Source organism: Prosopis cineraria, unplaced genomic scaffold (genome assembly GCF_029017545.1).
Source record: "Prosopis cineraria cultivar Desert tree isolate PC_DT_omini unplaced genomic scaffold, ASM2901754v1 PC7, whole genome shotgun sequence".
Taxonomy (NCBI): Eukaryota; Viridiplantae; Streptophyta; class Magnoliopsida; order Fabales; family Fabaceae; genus Prosopis; species Prosopis cineraria.
In genome coordinates, this window is record NW_026555338.1 from 26,250,683 (window position 1) to 26,274,449 (window position 23,767).

Below are 23,767 nucleotides of genomic sequence, written 5' to 3' on the forward strand. Positions count from 1 at the left end.
TTTATAATTAGAACTCTTAAATTTATAATTACATAAGTCAATATTTATTATTAATTTTTAAAAAAATTTTACGGGAGACTTAAACTATCAAAAATTTGTAATCAGGATTTCACTCTTGAAATAGTCTTGGCGTAATATATATCTTCATGTTTAATTTAGATGTTGATTAATTTACAAACGCTTTTTATTCTCTTTGTCATAAAATATGATAAGCCAGTTGCTTAAGATTAAAGAGAGATATTTAATCAAAAAATATTAAAGAGGTAGATAAAATAAGGTTTTAGCCAAAAAAAATTTTCTGTATCTACTAGGATCTTTTACTCCGTTACTGCACTATGAAAAAAATGGAGTTGGCTTTTCTTTATTACCCACTCTTTTCACTTCCTCTTCATTTCCCATCTCAATCATCATATCTTTTTTTGAATGATTTTGATTTAATGTTTCATAAAATCAATTTTTTATTTTTAATTATAATCTTAAATCTTGAATTGTAGTTTAGATAAAATTAAGAAAAAATGAATCATTTAGTTCTTGTAGTTTTAACCCAATTGTAGATCAATATATCAACTTTGACTCATTATAATTCAAGTCGTGAAGTTTTGACTCGGTTGTAAATCAGTCTTTAAATTTTGTCTCTTGCAAGTTAGTTCCTGAAGTTTTAACTTCTTAAATATTGATCCCTATATTTTAAAAATTAAAATTATAAAGATTAAAAATATTTTAAAATTTATTACTAATTTTTAAAATTTTAAAATATTTTTAATCTTTATAATTTTAATTTTGAAAATATAGGGATTAACTTCATGAACTAGATTGCAAGAAGTAAAGTTCAAGAACTGATTTACAATTGAGTCAAAACTTTAGGAATTGAGTTATAATGAGTCAAAATTCAGAAACTAGTTTATAACTGAGTTAAAATCACAAGGATCGAATGATTAATTTTTTCTAAAATTAATTATATCTTAAATTTATTTATTTTTTCATAAATTTAATGTTTTAATAATAATTAAAAAATTAATTTTATAAAATATTAAATCAACCATCCAAAAATGAATTTGATGATTGAGATGAGAAATGAATAGGAAGTGGAGAGAAAAAAATTGAAGAGAAGCCAACTCGCCCATTGTGTCCTTTCGTTGATATTTGATAAAATTGGAAGAATACGAAACGTTCCACTTGTTAATGTTAACAAATTAAACTAACATACATAGACCTTTGCAAAAAGATTAGTGCATTATCCACTTTTAATTACGAAGATGCAAAAATTGCTGCATAGCTTTCACGCTGGGCCACTCTAGAAGATGAAGGATCTAGAATTCACAATATTAACAATAAAAAATTTCAAATGTCAATTTCTCATAAGCTATAAAATAAATTATTGTTATTATTAACATCACATTATTATTTTCATTATTACAAATTTTACGTGTCTATTTTACATATCCCTGAATTTGAAAGGGAAGATTAAGGGAACAGAATCAGAAATGCAAAATATTTCTGAAGATCGAGCATGTTCAGAGTTCGATGACGAAGTAGAATCTGGCTTCTCTCACAATCGTGTTGGACTAAATTAACAAGCAGATAGAACTTCTCAATCCAAAATTTAGCTTGTACATGTAGAGTCTGCATTCTAGTAGTACTGTCAACACGGGAGCTCCAGATTACAGAACATTGTAGGATTTGACACCTTTTTTTTTTTTTAACCGGAAGTAGGATTTGCATCTGAATGTAAGATAGAAGTGAATTAATTGATTTTTGGCTACAACATAATCCTCTAACTTTATATAAAATTTCAATTTAATCTTTTAATTTTATAAAATATCCTTTCAATTTTTTAATCCTAACACCATTAATTTCAATTACACTTATAATATTTTATCAATATTTAAAAGTTTATTGTATAAATTTTTTATTGATGAATAATGATAGGATTCAAAGACTAAAAAAATACTTTAACCTTAAGCTAGTCAGACAAATAAAGACAGACCTGGTGTTGACAATATGTTCAAGAGAGTAGGGCAGACATGATAATAAGACAATATGAAAAACTATGATAACGTCATTCATTTCTACAGGAAATTAAGTTCTTGTTTCCAGTTAGAGTCATAAAAGATTGTCAAAATACTTTGTGAAGTCGGATGTTCGTCATGAGAGCTGTGCCTATGTTCCTACCTTAACATCAAACCCAGCCCCCATCTGAGTTTCTTTTCTTGTTACCGGCCGCCATCAGAACAACCTTGACCAGAAGAATGAGCACTAACCCAGCCGCTGCTTTTGTTGTCATCATTACCTCCGCGTCCCCAGCCGCCGCCGCTAGAGTGACTGGTTCCAGCATTGCCCCGTTGCCCACCAAGGCTTTTGCTATCATCATTACCTCCACCTCCCCAACCAGCACCACCACTGCCACTAGAGTGATTGGTTCCAGCATTGCCCCATTGGCCACCATCACTTTTGTTGTCATCACCACCTCCACCTCCACCTCTCCAGCCGCCGCCGCCGCCGCTTCGACTAGAGTGATTGGTTCCAGTGTTGCCCCATTGTCCACCATTGCTTTTGTTGTCATTAACACCTCTGCCTCCCCAGCCACCACCGCTAGAGCGATTGGTTCCAGCATTGCCCCATTGTCCACCAAGGCTTTTGTTGTCATCATTACCTCCACCTCCCCATCCGCCTCCGCCACTGCTAGAGTGATTGGTTCCAGCATTGCCCCATCGTCCACCATCGCTTTTGTTTTCATTACCACTTCTGCCTACCCAGCCGCTGCCACTAGAGTGATTGGTTCCAGTGTTGCCCCATTGTCCACCAAGGCTTTTGTTGTCATCATTACCTCCGCCTCCCCAACCACCACTGCCGCCTCCACCACTGGTTCCAGCATTGCCCCATTGTCCACCAAGGCTTTTCTTGTCATCATTACCTCTGCCTCCCCAACCGCCACCGCCACTGCCACCACTGGTTCCAGCATTGCCCCATTGTCCACCAAAGCTCTTGTTGTCATTATTACCTTTGCCTCCCCAGCCGCCACCACCACCACCACTGCCACTAGGGTAATTGGTTCCAGCATTGCTCCATTGTCCACTATCACTTTTGTTGTCATTACCACCCCTGCTTCCCCAGCCATCATCACCACCTTTATTCCATGCCCTTCCTCTTCCCTGTCCTTGGCCTTGTCCCCAACCACCACCTTCATTGTTATTACCTTCTCCCACATCATCATTACCCCAACTCTTTCCTTTGCTACCTCCCCAACCACCACCAGAGTTGTTTTCATTGCGTTCTGGGCCGCTGCCAAGAATACTCTCACTCCAACTCTTCCCTTTATTATTTCCCCAATCCGAACTCCATCCACCACCATTATAGCTGTCATCATTACCACCTTCATGTCCACATCCTTGGCCGTCACCTCGGCCCCCTCTGCCTCTCCTTCCCCTTTCCCTTCCCCTTCCTGAAGAATTGGCATCAGTCCAGCCGCCGCCGCCGCCGCCGCCATGATCATTTCCAGTATCACCCCACCCGCCACCACTATAGTTGTCATTATTACCTTCACGTCCACGTCCACGCCCGCGTCCTCGGCCTCTTCTTCCCCTTCCTCTGTCCCCTCGCCCCTGTTCCCAACCACCATCATTGAAGGCACCATGATTGTTATCAGCAGGATTCATCTCACTCTCATAATTACTCTGCTGCCAGGTGGCTCCTCCGTCATTGCCTCCACCAGAACCACTTTCACCCCAACTCTTCCCTGTGTTACCCTTCCAACTAGAAGACTTAGTATTAGCCCAACCGCCGCCATTGTTGTTGTCAGTTTCAGTTCCAGCATTACCCCATCCACCACTGTAGCTTTTGTTATTGCATTCATCACCTTGGTTGCTTTTGTTAGACCATCCATTACTACCAGTAGTGTGGTCATTTGAAGCACTGCCCCATAAACTATCGGTCATTTCAGATTCACGTTTTCCATCATAACCTTGGCTCTGACCCCATGCATTTTCATCCCTACCAGCATTTTGCATTCCACTTTCACTGCATCCGCGTCCGCGTCCGCGACCAAAGCCACGTCCACGTCCACGGCCACGTCCGCGGCCACGGCCATCTCCCCCATTATTGTCTGAGAGGCATAAATGAAATAAGATAAATTAAAAATGCAGATTCATAGATACAAAGAAAGGAGTAAGCGGCCATTGAGGAGGAATTTTAATCTAGATTCTGGTTTCAAAGTATTTTGATCTATCCATGGAAATTGAAATTCGAGCTCAATCTATAATATACTGACAATAGGAAAGCAGTATTATATTGTAAATAAGTATTTTGAACCTTGCACAGTAACATGTAAATTTATTCCCAATGCTGAAAAATACATACATTTAACGATTAATGATTTAAGATGATATGATTGCAATGACTTAAGATGACAGGAGCTACGATGACAATTTTCAGATGAAGAGACAACCTACAGAGATGAGAACTACTAAGATGCCCATTTATCTAATGTTATCGACATGCAAAAATAATTCTTTGAAACAATTGCCTCATACTTCTTGAATGACAAGAATTTCTCAACCTTAGGTGGAGGAACCTATTCATCTCTGTTTTTTTTTTTTTTGGGCGAAAGAGGAACCTATTCAACTCACTTTTAAGTTTAAATTCAAAGCTTGCTGAGATCAACCTGACGTCAATCATCCCCCAATTTGTAAAACTTATGACATCGTACATATTGAGTTGTGCACAGCTACTGTGACATTCCCTATTTTTTTTTTTTTTATGTGCATGCATATGTAAATATTTGTAACACGATTGATATGCATAAAAACTCATGGAGTGACTTATAAATGATCCAAAGATTTCAAAATGAATATAAAGGCTAAGTCAAAGAGGCGTAAAAGCTAAATTGTAAATTTTCATGTATTATATTGAAAGAAAAACTTTAGTTTTGTAAATTGACTAACTTATGTAGATTGAAAACGAATTAAAAAAGGGACCAAACGATTACGTATTCATGCCATTTAATGAGGATTTCATAGCTTTAACACATCATAATGCACATTACTTTATTTTCCGTTAATCATAATACTTGACACATTTATTTACCCTCAAAATTCTTTCACTTGACACGTAATACTTCCCATGCCTTGACTCATTTATTTTCAAAGCTTCATTCTGTACATGATAGATCATGAATTAGTAACTGCATTCAACCTCCAAAAAAAATCCCAATTGTAGTTTTAGCGGCCAACTTGCTTTTTTCAAATTGTTTTTCATAAGAGCCAGTTCATCAAAATTTTAGAAAGAATAAAGAATTTGGTTGGAATAAGTTTCCGATTATTTGTATTACCTTGACTTTCAAAATACGAACATGAGAAAAAATCAAATATTTTATATTTTTTAGTGTATATATTTTTGACTAGATTTCTGTTTCATATTCATTCTTTAAATTCTTTCACTTGACACATAATACTTCCCATGCCTTGACTCATTTATTTTCATAGCTTTGAGGGCAAATAAATGTGTCAAGTATTATGATTAACGGAAAATAAAGTAACGTGCATTATGATGTGTCAAAGCCATGAAATCAACATTAAATGGCACGAAACCAAGCTGCTCCTATTTAATTTCATTTGGCTGAGCAAAACAAAACTTAATTTGGCACTGTTAGCATTTCATTTTGGTGCACATAAAAAGAACCATGTCAGAAGCAAGTATGAGGGTGGCAAGTAAATGGTGAGGTGTTGAGCCATGGGAAAGTAAATCAAATGCCACCATATTGAGTTGTTTTCCAACTGAATTTCATTTGACTGAATCAAGACGGCATGATATTTCATTTGAATTTCATTTAGCTGCCATATTAGGTGCTAAGCAGAATCCATGTGCCAAGAGCAAATTCAATGGTGGCAAATGAACAGTAACGTGCTGATAAAAATTTAGTTCTAAAAAATTACAGCTTTTAGATCAAATAACTCAATTAAGAAATTAAGATAATCCAGTATATACCTGTGGACTTCTCCCATGAACCATCTATGATCGGTTTTCTTCCTGGTAAAATACTGTCATTGATATGATCCTGGAAGTATGACACCAGCTGCTCGATGTTATCAAATAATTGCTTCCTAAATTTGAATCCTTTAGGATGAATACCAATAAACTCATGACGCAGAGTTGTACTTTTAATGTAAGTCAAGATGAAAGTGCCAGGATGCTCAAATGAAATTGCAAAAGCATATACTATCCTTTTTGGATATTCTTCCTTCTCCTTTTTCAGTAACTCGTCAACCTCAGCTTTTGAACCCTTAAATTTTTTGTGATTCAGCATCGCTTTCAGATTAACCACCAATGGATTGACAAAGCGTTCCACAACCTATAAACATCCCAGGGAAAATAATGATGTAAGAAGTCGAGACAAATTCAAAAGTGTTAATTAAGAAGAACAAATGCTTAATACAAAACAACAACAACAACAACAACAAGCCTTTATCCCACTAGGTGGGGTCGGCTACATGGATTGCAAGACGCCATTGTGCTCTATCATTTATTAAGCTTTTAGAAATATTATTAATTAAGAGATCACGTTCAACAACTTCCAAGAGTGTTCTCTTAGGCCTTCCTCTACCTCTCTTAATCGGACTCAAAGTTATATGTTCCACTCTTCTCACTGGTGCCTCCCTTGGTCTTCTTTGTACATGCCCAAACCATCTCAACCGATTTTCTACCATTTTTTCCTCAATAGGTGCCACCCTCACTTTTTCACGTATGTGCTCATTTCGAATTTTATCTTTACGTGTATGTCCGCACATCCATCGTAACATTCTCATCTCTGCTACTCCAACTTTATGCTCTTGCTGTCCCGTTAGAGCCCAGCATTCACTACTATATAACATTGCCGGTCTGATAGCAGTACGATAAAACTTTCCTTTAAGTTTATTAGGCACCTTACGGTCACAAATAACTCCTTTAGCTTTTCTCCAATTAAACCACCCAGCTTGAATTCTATGTGAAATATCTCCACTGATTTCGCCATCATTTTGGATAATGGCTCCCAAATATCTAAACTTTTCCACTTGAGGTATAATTTGATCTCCCAATTTTACTTCCAAATTATTTTCGAATAGTCCTTTATCAAATTTACAATATAAATATTCCGTCTTACTTCTACTCAGACGAAAACCTTTCGACTCCAATGTCCTCCTCCATAACTCAAGTTTGCAATTAACCTCTTCTCTTGTCTCTGCTATAAGAACTATATCATCCGCGAAGAGCATACATTTCGGGATTTCCTCTTGAATATGTTCCGTCAAAACATTTAAAATCAAGTTGAACAAATAAGGACTCAGAGATGATCCCTGATGTAGCCCAATCTTTATAGGAAAATCCTTTGTTTGACCACTAGGCGTTCTTATACTAGTTTTTACCCCCTCATACATATCTTGTATGGCTTTAATATAAGCAATCCGTACTCCCTTTTTTTCCAACGCTTTCCAAAGCACTTCTCTTGGTATACGGTCATAAGCTTTTTCCAAATCAATAAAAACCATGTGTAGATCTTTATCTTTACAACGATACTTTTCCATTAATCCCCTTAGTAGATAAATCGCCTCTGTAGTTGATCTACCTGGCATAAAACCAAATTGATTCTCAGAAATACTTGTCTCCAATCTCAACCTATGCTCAATTACTTTCTCCCACAATTTCATTGTGTGGCTCATGAGTTTAATCCCTCTATAAATGCTTAATACAACTAGTGAAAATTGAATTTCCTCCCAGGGCATTGTCACCAAACGGAGAAAAATAATTATTTTTCCCAAGTCAGTGTCCAAAAGCCACTAGAACTTGAAATCGTGAATAATTTGCTTTATTGGATACAGTATAAAAGAACTCTAAGGTTGTACATGAATTAGTTCGATGCTAGAAACTCAAACCAAACTGATCTCTACTGAATCTAAAATTAGGAAACCCAAATAACCCATAAGAAATTCTGAAATTGGACCATTGATTGCAATTTAGTTTGTTTTTAACTCCTGCTTTACTGTTTTTAAAGTTTGTTAGTATTTTGATATCAATTATAATGCATTTAATAAAAATACATACCAAGATAATACATATCAAAACAGCTATAAATAAGTGATAACCAATAGTTCAACAAAACAATTGCAATAATTGTCTGATGGGGAGAAGGGGTGGAGAGGGTGTAAGGGTGAACATGTAGTGGAGTGAAAGGTGAGATGTAAGAGCATGTCCAATGTATAAAGTTGTGTTAGAATATTCGATAAGGTTGCAAGTGCAAACTCGGAGTAACATGTCACTGAAGTTTGTATATGGGAGCTAGTGTGTTAGTCTCAGTTTTATTCCACACAGGTGACTTATCACTTGGCAGTTTGGTTGGTTGGTTCCCTGAACACTTCTAACAAAAACAGAACCAAGAGTCTGATCCATGAGATAAGTCTGAAACAGATCAGCAACTTCATTTATCATAACACACAAAGAACAGCATATAATATAATGAATCCCAGATATTTCCTGAAATATTAAGGAAGTTGACCTTGTCTATGTCCTCAAATATTTCTTCTCCTATCCTTAATGTCTTCCCAAGTGCAAGCATGCTTTTCATATCTGGAGCTTTTCCACCTTCAACAATGTCTTTGTGCACACAAAGTCCATCAAAAATTTTAAGAGATAAGGTTAATTTCCACAGACAACTACCGCTTGGGTGAAAAATATAGTGGCCAACAGCTTTATCTGCAAGGAACTACAAAACAGAAAAAAATTAAGACACCGCCAGTCAAAATCTAAAAACATTCTAACATAGAAAACAACTGACCTAAGACATTGAGCAAAACGTAGATAACTAACCAAACTATTAACTATTAAACACCAAAAAAAATGTACCTCTTTCGCTAGATCAGCAGTTATATTTTGAAAATGGGGATGAGAAATCATCCTGGACTTGAAATGTTTATTTACAAGCTCCTCCTTGTTTATTTCCCCTGATTGACTCGGTAAAATTTTTCCTTCACAGTAATAAGGATCCATGTCTTGGAAACTTTGCTCACCATCACTCTTCAACTCACTTGGTTTACATGTCAAATGCACCCGGTATCTGTTCTTGTCAATTAATTTGATCTTGCAATTAAGCACAGCACCTTCACACAATTTATCCGTTAAAAATATATCATCAGTTTCATCTGAAAAATCTTCCTTAAGCAATACTGCAGCCAATCCAGAGTCAAGTATGCAAAATGCTTGCTTTGACTGCACATTACGAACTGTTGCCTGAACTCTCTTCCCCTCAATAGGTACATCCCCAGTTTCTCTAGTCATCATCAAGAACTCCTCATCCTGAGTAGGTTCCCTATAAGGTATCCGGGGATCTTTAAATCCATCAAGAAATTCTTCCTTTATATCATAGAGAGTCTCTCTTTTACATTCTCCTGTTTCTACTTCCAGTCTAGCTGCATAATCATTCACATCAAAAGTTTGTAGCAGGTTAGGTTCATCCTGCAAAATTTCAATTGCATTCACTTGGGTAGCATCAGAATCTGGATTATTGTGTCTATATACAGCTCTTGCGAATTCCTCAGCAAGATGATAAGACTCAGGATGAACTCTTGTACGATCCAGAATGTTAGCAACGGTATCAGCAAAGATTGGTTCATTACATGACACCTTTAAAAAGCCAACTGCATTCCAGAAAATCCTCATTGAGTTCAGACTACATTTACTCAAATACTTCCTATCTCCCAGAGTTGTTCCAAGTAATTCTCTACACAGAATGTCAGCTTTTTTGGGTCCAAGACCAGAAACAAATTGCAATGGAGCAGAAAGCCAATTATGGCCGATAACCAAATTTACATCCACGCCTACTTGGTTGGTGATATCTACCATGACCCATTCAATTATCTCTAACTTATCATCACGTGTTAGAAATTGCTCCAAAGGATTCAGCTTCCAAGATAAAAGCTCCTTTTTGAACCCACAGAGTGTTGCAACCATTGCCAATGGATTTAGAAGGTAACGTCCAAGAGCCACTGCCCTCTTCACAATGCCTATATCATCTCAAGAACGGAAAAACCATGACCAAGGAAACATGTTATTTAAAAAAAAAAAATAAAGAGAGTAAAGAAATGAAATCATAAGAAAAGAAAACGATCAATTGCCTTGTTGTCTGGGAAGCTGGTCCTCAGAAATTTCCGAATCTTCATAAAGGCGAGGCAAGCTTTCATCCCCTAAAACTATTGTTAGTCCTTTCATCTCCTGACTGACATCTTCAGGATTTTCCCCCCGCATCACTGAAATAATCTGATTGGAAAAAAAAAATTAATATTTCCATGAATCATAAGGCGTACTGACCATAAACATGCATATATAAGTAACACTAACAACAGAAAACTTTCATCTGTTTTCACCAAAAAAGCTGCTAACTTATTAATATTTTTTTACAAAGAATAGCTAGTAGATTCCATATGTGATTGAGAAACGCATACAATTTTGAAAACAGAAATTAAAATTTATGAAGACAGTTAAAAAACAAAGAAAAGATTGAGACCCCAATGAAACATACACATTTCAAGAAAAAAGAACCAGGTCCAACAACCATCAAATACTTGTTATAGACACTATGAACTAAATCTACTTTAATCTAGATGAAGACACCTCAAATGTTCCGTCACATGTCCGCAATCAGCATCAAATCTCATGTCTACAGCAATACTCATGCCTCATAGGAATTAGGATTGAATTTTTTTTTTTAATTCAGCTTCTCTAAACTTCGGTTATTGCTAACAGTAGGTTCATTGACCTATAAATTTGGAGTTGACAACACAGGCACCAGGTTAGCATGTAACTATAGCAAATATAACTTTATAGGACAAGTTGTCTAAAATTAATTAAAAGAATTTCCCGAACATATGTTGTGGAATTACAGATCGATTTGAATTGCTAATATTTTGGAAGCAGAAAACAATATTGAGCCTTCAACTCAGAAAAGGAACAGACATTGGAAGTGATAAATTTGATATTGGAAGTACTAGAAAGAGAAGGTACAGAATGAAAGTCGCTGCATTTAAGTCTCCAGTGTAAATTATTTATAATTGCATAATTGATCCCTAACTACTTATAGGTCAGAAACATCATTATTAATTATACAGAGTCAGGAAGAGAATATGTTATGCTTCTTCTGGCAGCATCCACTTATCAAGTTTTACATAAACACAACATGACAATGATCAGGAGGAAAAGCAAATTTTCAAACAGAATCCAAGGGATCTCATTGGTAGACTAGAGGTAAGAAAATCTTTATCATTCCAAATGAAAAACTGATCGATTTTTAAGTAAAAACTATATTGTAGAATATATATTATCAGGAGAACTGATGAGATAGGAAAAGTGGACCAAATGGAGTTAACGAATTAGCTTACCTCGTTAATGTCATCTCTCAACCGTATACAGGATGCATTAGCTCCGATAACAATTACTTGTGGTTGATGATTTGTTAGGAACTTAAGAAGTCGCTGTTGATCATTTTTCCTCCGCTGCTGATCATTTATATTCTGTGATCGTAGAGTAAGTGACCCAGCATGGATCACATCAACCAATTCGCCTTTAGAATCCAACATCACAAATGCAGTGCCCGGCTTTCCAATTCCCCAACAACAGGCCATGACTTTGGAAGCACCACCAGCACCCTTCTCTTGTGCAGTGGCATTGCCCCTGCATTGATATGGTGCCACACAGACTCTGTTCCATAATTCCCTCCCATACTCCATTATTAACCAGTTTTTGGCCTTAGCAGTCAATAATTCTCGTGCTTCCTTCTCCATAGATGGCAGAAGAAAATTTGAAATAGCATCCTGCACAATTGACTTACGCTGTTCATTCCAAAGCTGAGCAGACGTACGTTCACTGTGGTTGAGATAAACATCATTGCAAGCATTTATTAATTCAGATAGAACACGATCAGGCAACCTTATTTTAACTTGAAGAAGCTCCTCTTTCTCAGCATTTTGAATGACAAACCACTGGGCATCCTTGAACTTTGTGAGGGGTTTGTCCTGTAGCCACTTGACACTTGCTAATTGATGATGTTTATCTATTGTTCTATTTCCTTTCAATGTAGGGCCAGTTGAAAGTAGAGCACTATTCATATATATGCTGCGAACATATTTCCTCAATGACATCTCACTGCTGATCTCCACTGCAGCCTAGAGAAAGAAAATTATCTATTAGTAAAGTAAGCTAGATTGACTCCAGGGTTATGCAGAACCAAATTGATAGCAGACCATGTGCCTAGCGCCTTCAAGCACAAATTCTGGAGTTTCAAATGTTGCACGCTTGTATATCGAAGCTAACTCCTCAGGAGATTCCTCAGGATCCTCATGATTCTCCATTCCCTGTTGTGGAATAATCTCAGTTACTGCAAAGCGCGCACATGCACAAAAACAGAGATGCACAAGATAAATGGCAAAAGGTTACCACTTTCTCAGGAGTAATTAGCAACCCAAATTTCTCGGAGCTCCCAAATTTTCTTGCAAGCAACCATAGACCTGCCACACTGCATTTAGAATATAAAGACTCCTTCACAGGCCTTTTATAACCGACATCCAAGAACCCTTCAACCGGAGGAAAATGTAAATTAAACTTCAGTTCGATATCATCAATCTCTCTATCTGATTCTGCTGACTTGAGCATATTGGTGATAGTTTCAGAAAGCTGCTGGTTGAAAATGGCTTTTTCATCAGAGAGAGCCGTTTGGCATCCTTCATGAAAACGATTGTTATAGGATGTCATGAGAACACTCTTTCGCTTCTGAAGAAGCAACCATTTTTTATCCAATTCCCTGATTATCCAAAGTACCTACACCCATTAAAAAAAGAAAAAGTTTCCCATCAATAGCATAGGCATTAATTTATCCAATGAATTACTTTGTTATTTCCACAACCTACCTTTCGTCCTGGACAATACTACCTAATACCCATAACTGAGACATTGAGGTGAACTCAATGTTTAGGCCATAAAATCCAATAATAAAACACATGATGTTAATGATCACCTTGTGCCATTTCAGCTGAGGCTTTCTCTCAATATCTTCTACTGTTCTCCCTGCTTCATCCTGCTCTGGATCTTCCAGAAGACTGAGGCACTGTTCCTTCCGGTACATTGCAATAAATGGTATCTAAAACATAAAAAAAGAACGTCAAAAAATTAAGGACCTCTATTCACAGAGATAACCAAAACTGTAATTAAAAACCACACTACCACTTACGTCATATTTCTTCACATGATTCAATTCCAAAAACCTCACAATATCTTCCCTCTTTATTCTAGCACGCAGTCTGCATGATTCATCCTCTTCTCGTTTCTCACTAAACAATGGATTTGAATCAAGTTGACTAAGAATCCAAGAACTTTCTTCTTCTATACTCTTTATGTCACACGGAATTGATCCCATCATGTCCTCAAATACCTGTTTGAAAATCTATTAGCTGATTAAAATTAAATCGCAACAGTATGGTTACAATTAACAAGTTGAAACTAGAATAAATTTGAAACCAGGACCTGCATCCTCTCAGGTATGTCTATATCATCTAAAGAGTTACACTTTCCAGTTACATTCACTTCTGTCAGAACCAGTGACTCAGACTTGTAACACTCATCAGTCTCGACGGATGCAAATGGAACTTCCTTGCAATGTTCTGGTAGTGGAACACCTGTGCCAAAAGTATATTTGGCTTCATTTAGCTGTAACGACGACTTCTTGGATTCACTAAGCTTCCCTTGTCTGAGTTATACCGTGAAGATAGTGAGTAAATATTTAAATTTAAATTATTAGTAAATTCAACCGCATTGATGTTAACTACAACATACCTGAACGTATCTTTCTCCCCATACGCATCCTCTTCATCCACTATGAAATCTTCCATGTCATCCTCTGAATCATCAGATACATGCTGGTCATCTTCAACATTATCATCAAAAAGTGATCCTGGAAAACCAAACATTTTATGACTAGTCAACAAAAGAATGGCGCCAAGAACTCAAGCAAAAAGTAAAACCGTCAGTGAAAAGCTATCACAGATCATCATTGGAAATTTGCCCCAAAAAAAGGGGGAGAGGCAACATACTTAAGAATTCCGAAGACCGTCCCTTTTTCTCACTTTCTGTGCCAGCCTTTTTAAGCCTCTTAAACTGTTCATTGCCCTAGGACAAAATCAATGAATCATAAAGAAGCAATTTGTTGCAAACACACAGAGCAAGAAATCAAAACAAAGCAAATGCAAATGCTTACAAATTCTTCCTGATTAATGCCCAAGTTTTTGTTTTCACGAATTAGCTCAAGATCATCATCATCAAGAACAATGCAATTTGATGGTTTTCTGAAATAGTTAGCGAAGAGCAATCAGTGTCGAGTAACATATATAGAATTGCATTGCAGGGTAAGAAGGGAAATGAACCGCTTCTTCTTTTTCGGCTCTTGCGTTTCTTGTGGATTGTCTTCCTCCTCTTCTTCATCAAAACCAACGATAAATCCATCATCCTCAAAGTTATCCAAATCATCCTCTGCGTCACCAAGTGAGGGAAAAAAGAAGTCATTAGATGATTTTTAAAAAAAAAAAAAAGTTAAGTGTAATAAGTTCTCCGGGGCTTATCAGTACACGATATACACAGACTAAGGTCGGAAAAAAAAAACGAAGAAACCGAAAAAAGCTACAAAGCGATAGCTTGAAAGCAGAAACTAAAAGATTGAGAGAGCTGAGGGAGGAAAGAAATAAAACGAAGAGTTGACTGCAAAACCAAAATATAAGCTACCTTAAAAATGAATCATGCAAAATATAATCCCATGATAATACACAGTAACGTTATGATTTAACTTATCACGCCTCACCGCGACATCAAGCAATAGGTCAAAATATCCCGCAATTTTGCAGCCTTAAGATATCGCCAGAAAATCCCGCCGACGCATGCAATGAAAAAGAGAAGCCTCTCATAATTCCATATTAATCTCAAATTTCGGGGAAAATGCTTTATTGAGTTTCTTAAAGTTAAGCTTGAACTGAAAAAAAGCATTTTGAAATTAACAACGGCGACTTCCTTAATCCTGTAAAAACCAAAAAAACAAAAACAAAAAGGGAATGTCCACTAATGTTACATCAAAAGACTTACTGCGCATTATAGAGAGCCAAAGGTAAAACCAAGGACGAAAGAAAGGAAGAGGAACAACGAAAAGAGGAATGAAGCTCAAGTTTAAAGTTCAGGATTAAATATTTGCACAAGAGGGCGCTGATTTTTAGTGCATTACCATCTTCTAATTCTTCTTCGTCACCCTCGTCGTCGTCTTCCACTGTGATAGCTTGTTCTTTCATTTTCCCTTTCTGTAGAACTCTCTCTGCAAGATGTAAACCCGAATGAACGATCAAAACCCTGAAAAATGCAATCCGATCAAAAATACACATGACAAGAGAAGGTTCATTGTGATAAATTCGACCTCGTTCTTCGACGGAAAGCGATTTTCTTCGCCTTCCCATGGCTGTTTCAGCGAGCAGAAACCACTAAGCCCTGAAGAGTACTGAACAACGAAAATGCGTGGGCGGAAATAGTGGGTAGCGACTGGAGATCAAGCGAAGCGACCAGCGCAAAATGCAAAACAGAAAAAGTGAGTAGATTACAGCAGGAGAAGGGGGAAAAATAGTTGTATAAAAAAAAAGAAAAATAAAAATAGGAACGAATTTGATGATATGCCCTTTGGCATCTGAGGAATTTACGGGAATGCCACTGTCCCCTTGTTTAATCTTTTTCCGCCCTTTCCACGGCGCCATGTCACGTTTAGTGTTGGAGAGATCGGGATTCCTTGGTTTACGTGGCGTGGTCTCAGGGACACAGTTGGGAGCTACTTGCAAGGGTAAAAGGCAAAAATAGTAGAAGAGGCTGGAAAAGTCAGCTCAAGTAAATTTAAAAAATTTTAAGATAAAATTTAAAAATTTAAAATATTTTTTTTACCCAGGACTTGTTTGGGACTTTAAAATAAATTTAAAAAAATTCAAACCAAACTTAAACTCGAGTAAACTTAGTTTGAATACCAAAATTTCTTATTTATTATTAATAAAATAATATAAAAATTGAAAATATTAATTTTTTAAATAAAAATTAAAATTAGATAAAAAAATAAAAAATATTTAATAATTTGAGTATTCAAGCTGACCCGAATAAGTTCAAAAGCTAAAGGACTTAAAGTCAAGTTTGGCTATATAATCTTTTTTTTATATGGTAGAATACTTTTATGCTCAATTTAAAAAAATTCAATTCAAATTGAGTCCAACTCAAATAAGTTTAACTTGCCCGAATTATCGACTGTAAAAAAATATAAATATTTTTTTAAAAAACACTCAATATCTTTAACTAAATAGGGTGCAAAAGTATTCTTAAACTTGCTTTAATGAGTGCAATAATCACCATTTTATTAAACTTGACTAATGTTCATTAACGTTGACCACTAAAACAAGGAGAAGCAAATGTAAGACACAAAAATACATATAAACTTTTTAATTATTTTACATCTAATCCTATTTTGAATAATATCATTCAAATTTTAATCAGTTAAGTTAATTAATATTTAAATAAAAGAACATCCCAATATAAATTCACACCATATTAACTAATGTTTACCTCAATTTCAAGCAAACTTCAATATGTAAAAGCTTTTGTATTATAAATTTAATCAAAACACACACTATATATCCTTTAAAAGTCAATTTGAATATTTAGCTTATGAATAATGTTCTGATCTAAAAATATTTTACTTCTTTCTCCATGATTAAATCAATCATTACTTGTATAGTGGGTAAACAAGCATGTAAGTAACGAGATTAATAACTTTTTTAGTTTAATAAAAATTTAGATGAATTTAGAGCAAAAAAAATAGATGAATTAAATTTCAAATATTTACTAATATAATCTTCATGTTATGAACGCGATTTAAACTTACATCTATGTGAAAATGTGGACAAGCCATTGACTCCTGTAAATCTAACAAAGTCAGCCATAAATAGCTTTTCACATGACAATGGTTTTTCTTTCCACATCTTCAACTCCAATTCACCACCTTCCCTCCACTTTTTATCTAGATCACTTTGATTAAATTTAAATAATTTTAATTTAAAATTTTATTTAAAAAATATTACTAAACTATGATTGATAAGGGATACACTTGTATTTGAGTATTTGACTTTCATCCCCTTTTCTCCAGTCAATTAAAGCAATTTCTTGCCCATCGATTTCTTGATTGTTTATATGTTTGTTTATGATTGATATATTTGGCCTACCTTAGTACATCCAAATTTACTCTAAAATCTCACATGAACTTATCATTACTAGAGTTATCAATAAAAGTTAGCAAACTCTTATAGGCCTAATCCTTGAGGGCTCAAGCCCATAGACTAGCATGTCTCAAATTGCTCATATTTTTTTAAGTTCCATCCTTGTCGAAAGAGCTTAGAATCGGGCTTGCATAACTTTTTTGTAAATTTATAATTATGTTAGTACATAATTAAAAAACTTGTATGATTTTTATATATTAATTCAAAAATAAAAATAATCCAAACAATTTCAACCATATTATTTTGCAATATTAACAATTTCCAACAATTTCAGCAATATGCTAACCAGAAAAAAGAGACATATAGGGCATAAAAGGGCTTGGCCTTTTAAAGAGCCTATAAGGCCCATTGCTACAAGAGTTCTCCTAGGCAAAAATCGCCCATTTTTCAAAGCACCGCCCTCAAAGAATACAAGACCTAAATGTGTAGCTTGAAGGAATTCACCCTTGTTCACGACACTAATCGTAACAAGAAGTCCAAGGCAATCATCATTGGCTTACCAATAATCTCCACAAGAACACTTCCCATCCTTAAAATGATGAAACCTACGCATGTCACGCACAATAATTTCCCTCCCAGTCACAAGTGAAATGTACTTACTTGCGTTATGGCAATCACCACAGACTCTCAGATTCTTCCTTATGTGTATTGTTGTGCCTGGCCTTGTGTTTAGAAGTCCAAATGCTATGGCAAGCCTCTCACTATGACTATTAAGCAATTGCTCCTTCACATCTTCTTCTACATCATGAATAGAGTTTGTGTCTGCCACATAACCAGCGGCTTTTATCTCATCTCCTAGAGTCTCAAGAAAATCATAGATTCTTTTGGATTGTGGGTGATTGGTACTTCCAGAGTAGAAAGTGTGAACTTCATTTCTCAGTTCCACCAAACTGCAGCCTGGAGTTTTCTCAATCCCTTGCTTCTCCATGGCCGTCCTTACCTTGGCCACTTTGTCCCACATGGAAGCGGAGGCATACATGTTCGCGAGCAAGACATGGTACCCGCCATCGTTTGGGTTTTGCTCGAAAATTTTGTCAGCAACTTTCTCCCCTAGGTCTACATTTTTATGGATCCCGCAAGCACCAAGCATGGCACCTAGAACATTGATTCCTGGGTCTGTAGGCATCTTGCGAATGAAGTTCCAAGCGTCATCGAGCCGTCCAGATCGTCCTAGGAGATCAACCATGGCACCATAGTGATCCATTGAAGGCTCTAGGCCATATTCTTCCTTCATGATTTCAAAGTAATCAAGGCCCTCTTCCACAAAACCTGAATGGCTGCAAGCTGAGATAACAGTCAGAAATGTAGTGTCATTTGGTCTAATAGAGCCCCTCTGCATTTCACTGAATAGATCCAAAGCTTCTTTTCCAAGGCCATGTGTTCCATACCCATCAATCATTGCATTCCACGTTATCACATGTCGCTCTTCCATCACATCAAAAAGTTTTCTCGCTGTTTCGATGGCTCCACATTTCGCATACATGTCTACAAGAGCAGTGGCAACAAAGACATTCTTGTCCATACAAGTTCTTATAACAAGGCCATGGATCCACTTAGCTTGGCGTGTAACTGATAAATCTGCAAGAGCAGTAATGACACTCACAAATGTAAAGGAATCTGGTTTTATATCATGAGATTGCATCTTACAGAACAAGTTTAAAGCTTCATTTACACAACCATTTTGAGCATAACTTAATAACATGGCATTCCAAGTGACTTGTGTTTTCTCCTGCATACCATCAAATATTGTGGCTGCAATATCGACTCTATGACACTTTGAGTACATGGATATTAAAGAGTTCATAACTGACACATTAGTATTGAATTTTAGTTCATTTAATAATTTATGAACAAATTTCCCACTTTCAAGATCATTTAAATCAGCACAGGCATGTAAAGCTCCCATTATGGTAACATTTGTAGGTTCCACCCCCTCATTCAACATCTCCAGAAAAGTTGCAAATGCTTCTTCAGATTCACCATTTTGTCCATATCCATCAATCATGGAATTCCATGAAACAACAGTCTTACTATTCATTCCCTCAAAAATCAACCTTGCATCCCTCACTGACCCGCACTTGAAATACATATCCACAAGCGCCGTTGAGAGGTTAACAAAAGATCCAAACCCAGATCTCAAAGCATAGCCATGAATTGACTTTCCAATCCTCAAAGACTTGATGTCTGCAACAGCAGGCAAAACACTAACCAATGTGATGGAGTCAGGCTTCTGACCTCCCTCTTGCATTTCTGAAACTAACTTTATAGCTGCCTTGGCCAAGCCATTCTGTGCAAACCCAGAAATGACTGTATTCCAAGAAACCAAGTCCCTCTGCGGCATTCTCTCGAACATCTTGTATGCTTCATTAATCTGTCTACATTTTGCATACAAATTCACAACCGCAGTCATGGCAAACAAGTTCGATTCATGCCCACAAGTTATTAACTGCCCATGAATCTCTTTACCCCTCTTGAGGTCCAATTTATCACCACACAATTGCAACAAATAGGTGAAATCATAAACAACCGGCCTAACATCATCCGATTTCATACTATGATAAAAAGACAAAGCATCGCCTAAAGTTGAGTTTTTAGCGTACCCTTTGAGCATAGTGTGGTAAAGCACATCGATTTTGTCTTCAATGGGCTCGAAAACACGAGCAGCCTCACTGATGCTGCCATAGTTACAGAACAAACTTACAAGCTTGGTCTGGAAGAGGTGTTCATGGTAGAAGCCATTCTTGATGATGAGAGGTAACATTTGGTGGAGTTCTTGAATGGAAGTGCAGAGTTCTAAGAGGATTGAAGAGGGGTGTCTGTAGACATGAGAAGGAATGTAAATTCTCTCGTAAAGATTATTATTATTATTATGGGATGTGGCAGAAGGCACGGAGGATTGAGATGAAGGAAATGAAATTTTTTTGGAAATGGGTGGAGGTGGAGGAAGAAGAGTCAATAGCTTCGAGCTCATTCTTCGCTGTTATGTCTCTCACTCGAGATTCATTCTCCAATTCGCAAGTGCCTTCTTCAAATTCATAGTTCTTCCCACTTCCCACGGATTGAGATTTTTTGCGAAGAAGACAAATGAAGAATTATGGCTTGTTTACTGGCTTCTGTTTGTTTTTCATCCGGAAGCTATAAATTCAAATAAAACTTTATAAAAATTTTATACTACAATGCAAAGCTCTGAAAATCAAATCATTTATTGAATCGGTCAAACTAACAGATTATAAATTAGTAATTTAATTTAAATTAAAACGAGAGTCAATTTGAATGATAAACTAATTATGATTAAAATAATACTTTTTCTATCTCAAATTATAAGACACTTTTAAATAAAATTTTAAATATCAATAAATTTTTTTAAATACACTTAACAATCTTATTTTTTTAAAATAAAAATTTAAACTTTCAAAAATACCTATAATTTAATATATTGAAAAAAAAGTATGAAAATTAATTATAGAGAGAAAAAAAGGTAATATTAAAATTGTTACATTTAATGAAATCTTAATCTTCTCAAAATATTTTATATTTTAAGACAAAAAAATTCCTTCAAGAATGTCATATAATTTAAAAAGGAGGAGTACAATTTAAATAAAAAGATATTAATTATAAAAATATTTAACTAATTTAAAATTAATTTCTAATACAAAATACAAATACAACAATAATTATAGAATTACAACCATTAAAAAGTTTAACAATAATAAAATATAACTTTTTAAATATTTATTTTTACAATTATAATTTACAGCCCTTCAATCATTAAAAAGTTTAAAACTAATCACTAAAATTATCAACAATGACAATCATAATTTATAAATGTTAAACAATAATCAAACAAATGAACAATAGCAAATAATGAAAGATTAAAACAATTAAGACACAATTAATTTAAAAGAATATTAAATCTTTTAAGTTCGAACTTACAATTAAAGCCCTGTATTCAAAATTCAAACTACAGACAGTGAAATTTAGTTTAGCCCTTTGTTGCCTTGCTTTTTAAATTTTCAAGCTGAATTTTTTTACTTTTTATTTAGTTTTTACAATTTTAAAAAAATAAAACCAAGAAAATTAAAAAGTGACCCGACTGACCAGCAACTCGGCTATCGGGTTATCCCGAGTTGACCCTAGGTCAGCCGGGTTACACCGAGTCAATGGCTGGCCAATTTAAGTGGAAATCTAAATCGAAAAAGAGACCAAATTATCGGTTCACAAGCTAAACTGGTTGATTCAGTTTGAATTTTCATACAGTGCTACAATGAGATTTGAATAGAATTATGGATCAAATCTCACTAAATACCTCTTGCTTGCGCTACTGACACAGTGATGATGGTAGCTATATTTGAGTAAATTATCTTAAATTCTTATAATCACTGATTAAATTTCATTGAAGGGAAAAATATGTTTAGTTGTTATATTTGATTCATATTTTATTATTCAAAAAATATGGTTCTCAATACTTTTTGTATTTTATATTGACATGTAATTAAATCTAACAATGAAAGAAGCACAAATGATAAATTATGTTCATTAATAGAAAAAAAATTAAAAGTTTAAAACTTATAATAAAATGTCAATCCAGGTCAGGCTTTCACACACCGCATAGCATGACAGTTTAGCTTGCTATAATTTTATATTTAATATGGCTTCAGAATGATGTTCATGATGTCTAAAAAATTGATGAATAATAAAGGAGGGTGCTTTAATTCTTAAATGATAGCTTAAATAAAATAAAATGATAATTTTAATGTAAAAACAAATGATAAATTTCAAATAAAAAAATTATATGTGAAGATGGAAGGACCCTAATTTGGTTAGACCTTTAATTTATGAATCTTCACTTATAATTTTTTATTTAAAAAAATTAAGTCTATAATAAATTGTTATCATTCATGAATTAACATATACAAATTATGTTTCGTGTTATTTCGTTTAGTCTTTATTATAAGTCACTTATAAGTAATTCACATAAATAAAAGCATTAATTACATTGTTAAAATTATCTAAAAATTGCTTTATTTTTATTTTTATCTCCTATAAATATCATAAATTTTAAAAATAAAACACCTCATCAGAAATTGAAAAGAAAAACATATTTAGAATAAACCAATATATAATAACAACAACAAGCCTTTATCTCACTAGATGAGGTCAGTTACATGAATTGTAAGATGTCATTGTACTCTATCATTTACTAAGCTTTTAGAAATATTATTAATTAAGAGAGCGTTCAACAACTTTCAAGAGTATTCTTTTATGCCTTCATTTACCTCTTTTAACAGGGCTCAAAGTTATATGTTCTACTATTCTCACTGGTGCCTTCCACGATCTTTTATGTATATGCCCAAACCATCTTAAATGATTTTCTATCAATTTTTTCTCAATAGGTGTTACCCTTACTTTTTTGCGTGTATGCTCATTTTAAATTTTATTTTTACGTGTATGTCCACACATCCATCATAACATTTTCATATCTGCCACTTCAACTTTATGCTCTTGTTGTCCCGTTAAAGCCCAACATTCACTATTATATAACATAGCTGGTCTGATAACAGTACAATAAAACTTTCCTTTAAGTTTATTAGGCACTTTACGGTTACAAATAATTCCTTTAGCTTTTTTTCAATTAAAACACCTAACTTGAATTCTATGTGAAATATCTCCACTAATTTTGCCATCATTTTGAATAATGACTTATAAATATCTAAACTTTTTCACTTGAGGTATAATTTAATTTTTTAATTTCATTTCCAAATTGCTGTCAACTAGTTTTTTTACCAAATTTATATAATATAAATATTTCCTCTTATTTCTACTTAGATGAAAACCTTTCGACTCCAATGTCCTCCTCCATAATTTAAGTTTATAATTAATCTCTTCTCTTATCTTTGCCATAAGAACTATATCATTCGCAAAGAGCATACATTTAAAATTTTTCTCTCGAATATGTTTCATCAAAAACATTTAGGATCAAGTTAAATAGATAAGGATTCAGATTATTCTTAATATAGTATAATCTTATAAAAAAAAAATCTTTTGTTTGATCACTAAATATTCTTATATTAGTTTTTACCCCCTCATATATATCTTCTATAACTTTAATATAAGCAATCCGTACTCCTTTCTTTTCCAAAGCTTTCCAAAGCACTTCTCTTGGTATACAATTATAAACTTTTTCCAAATCAATAAAAATCATGTGTAAATCTTTATCTTTACAACGATACTTTTCCATTAATCCCTTCAGTAAATAAATTGCCTTTGTAATCGATCTACCTAACATAAAACCAAACTAATTCTTAGAAATACTTATCTCTAATCTTAACCTATGCTCAATTACTTTCTTCTACAATTTCATTGTGTGGCCAATTAACACTATATAAACCCTTATATTTAGGATCACCAAATTTTTC

The 23,767-nt window shown here is 34.8% G+C and overlaps 2 protein-coding genes across 3 annotated transcripts; both read right to left on the reverse strand.

Moving 5' to 3' along the window:
* Positions 1-2,041: 2,041 nt before the first annotated feature.
* Positions 2,042-15,628, reverse strand: LOC129315073 (transcription elongation factor SPT6 homolog). 2 transcript variants are annotated; one of them, XM_054958589.1, is made up of 17 exons: positions 15,464-15,628; positions 15,278-15,364; positions 14,433-14,538; positions 14,267-14,354; positions 14,103-14,178; positions 13,846-13,963; positions 13,537-13,759; positions 13,244-13,444; positions 13,031-13,153; positions 12,454-12,834; positions 12,261-12,371; positions 11,400-12,182; positions 10,140-10,281; positions 8,872-10,028; positions 8,525-8,731; positions 5,983-6,346; positions 2,042-4,102 (listed from the first exon to the last, which is right to left on the reverse strand). In XM_054958589.1, the coding sequence occupies exons 1-17, from the start codon at positions 15,501-15,503 to the stop codon at positions 2,214-2,216; spliced, it is 6,096 nt and encodes a 2,031-aa protein (XP_054814564.1). In that variant the 5' UTR covers positions 15,504-15,628; the 3' UTR covers positions 2,042-2,213. The 2 variants fall into 2 exon arrangements, with proteins under 2 accessions (XP_054814564.1, XP_054814565.1); XM_054958590.1 differs by having other exon boundaries at positions 15,278-15,399; positions 15,464-15,581.
* Positions 15,629-17,566: 1,938 nt separating this feature from the next.
* LOC129315226 (pentatricopeptide repeat-containing protein At1g11290, chloroplastic) lies at positions 17,567-20,434 on the reverse strand. Its single transcript, XM_054958798.1, has one exon. It carries the CDS (start codon positions 20,320-20,322, stop codon positions 17,848-17,850), a length of 2,475 nt encoding a protein of 824 aa, XP_054814773.1. The 5' UTR covers positions 20,323-20,434; the 3' UTR covers positions 17,567-17,847.
* Positions 20,435-23,767: the final 3,333 nt, after the last annotated feature.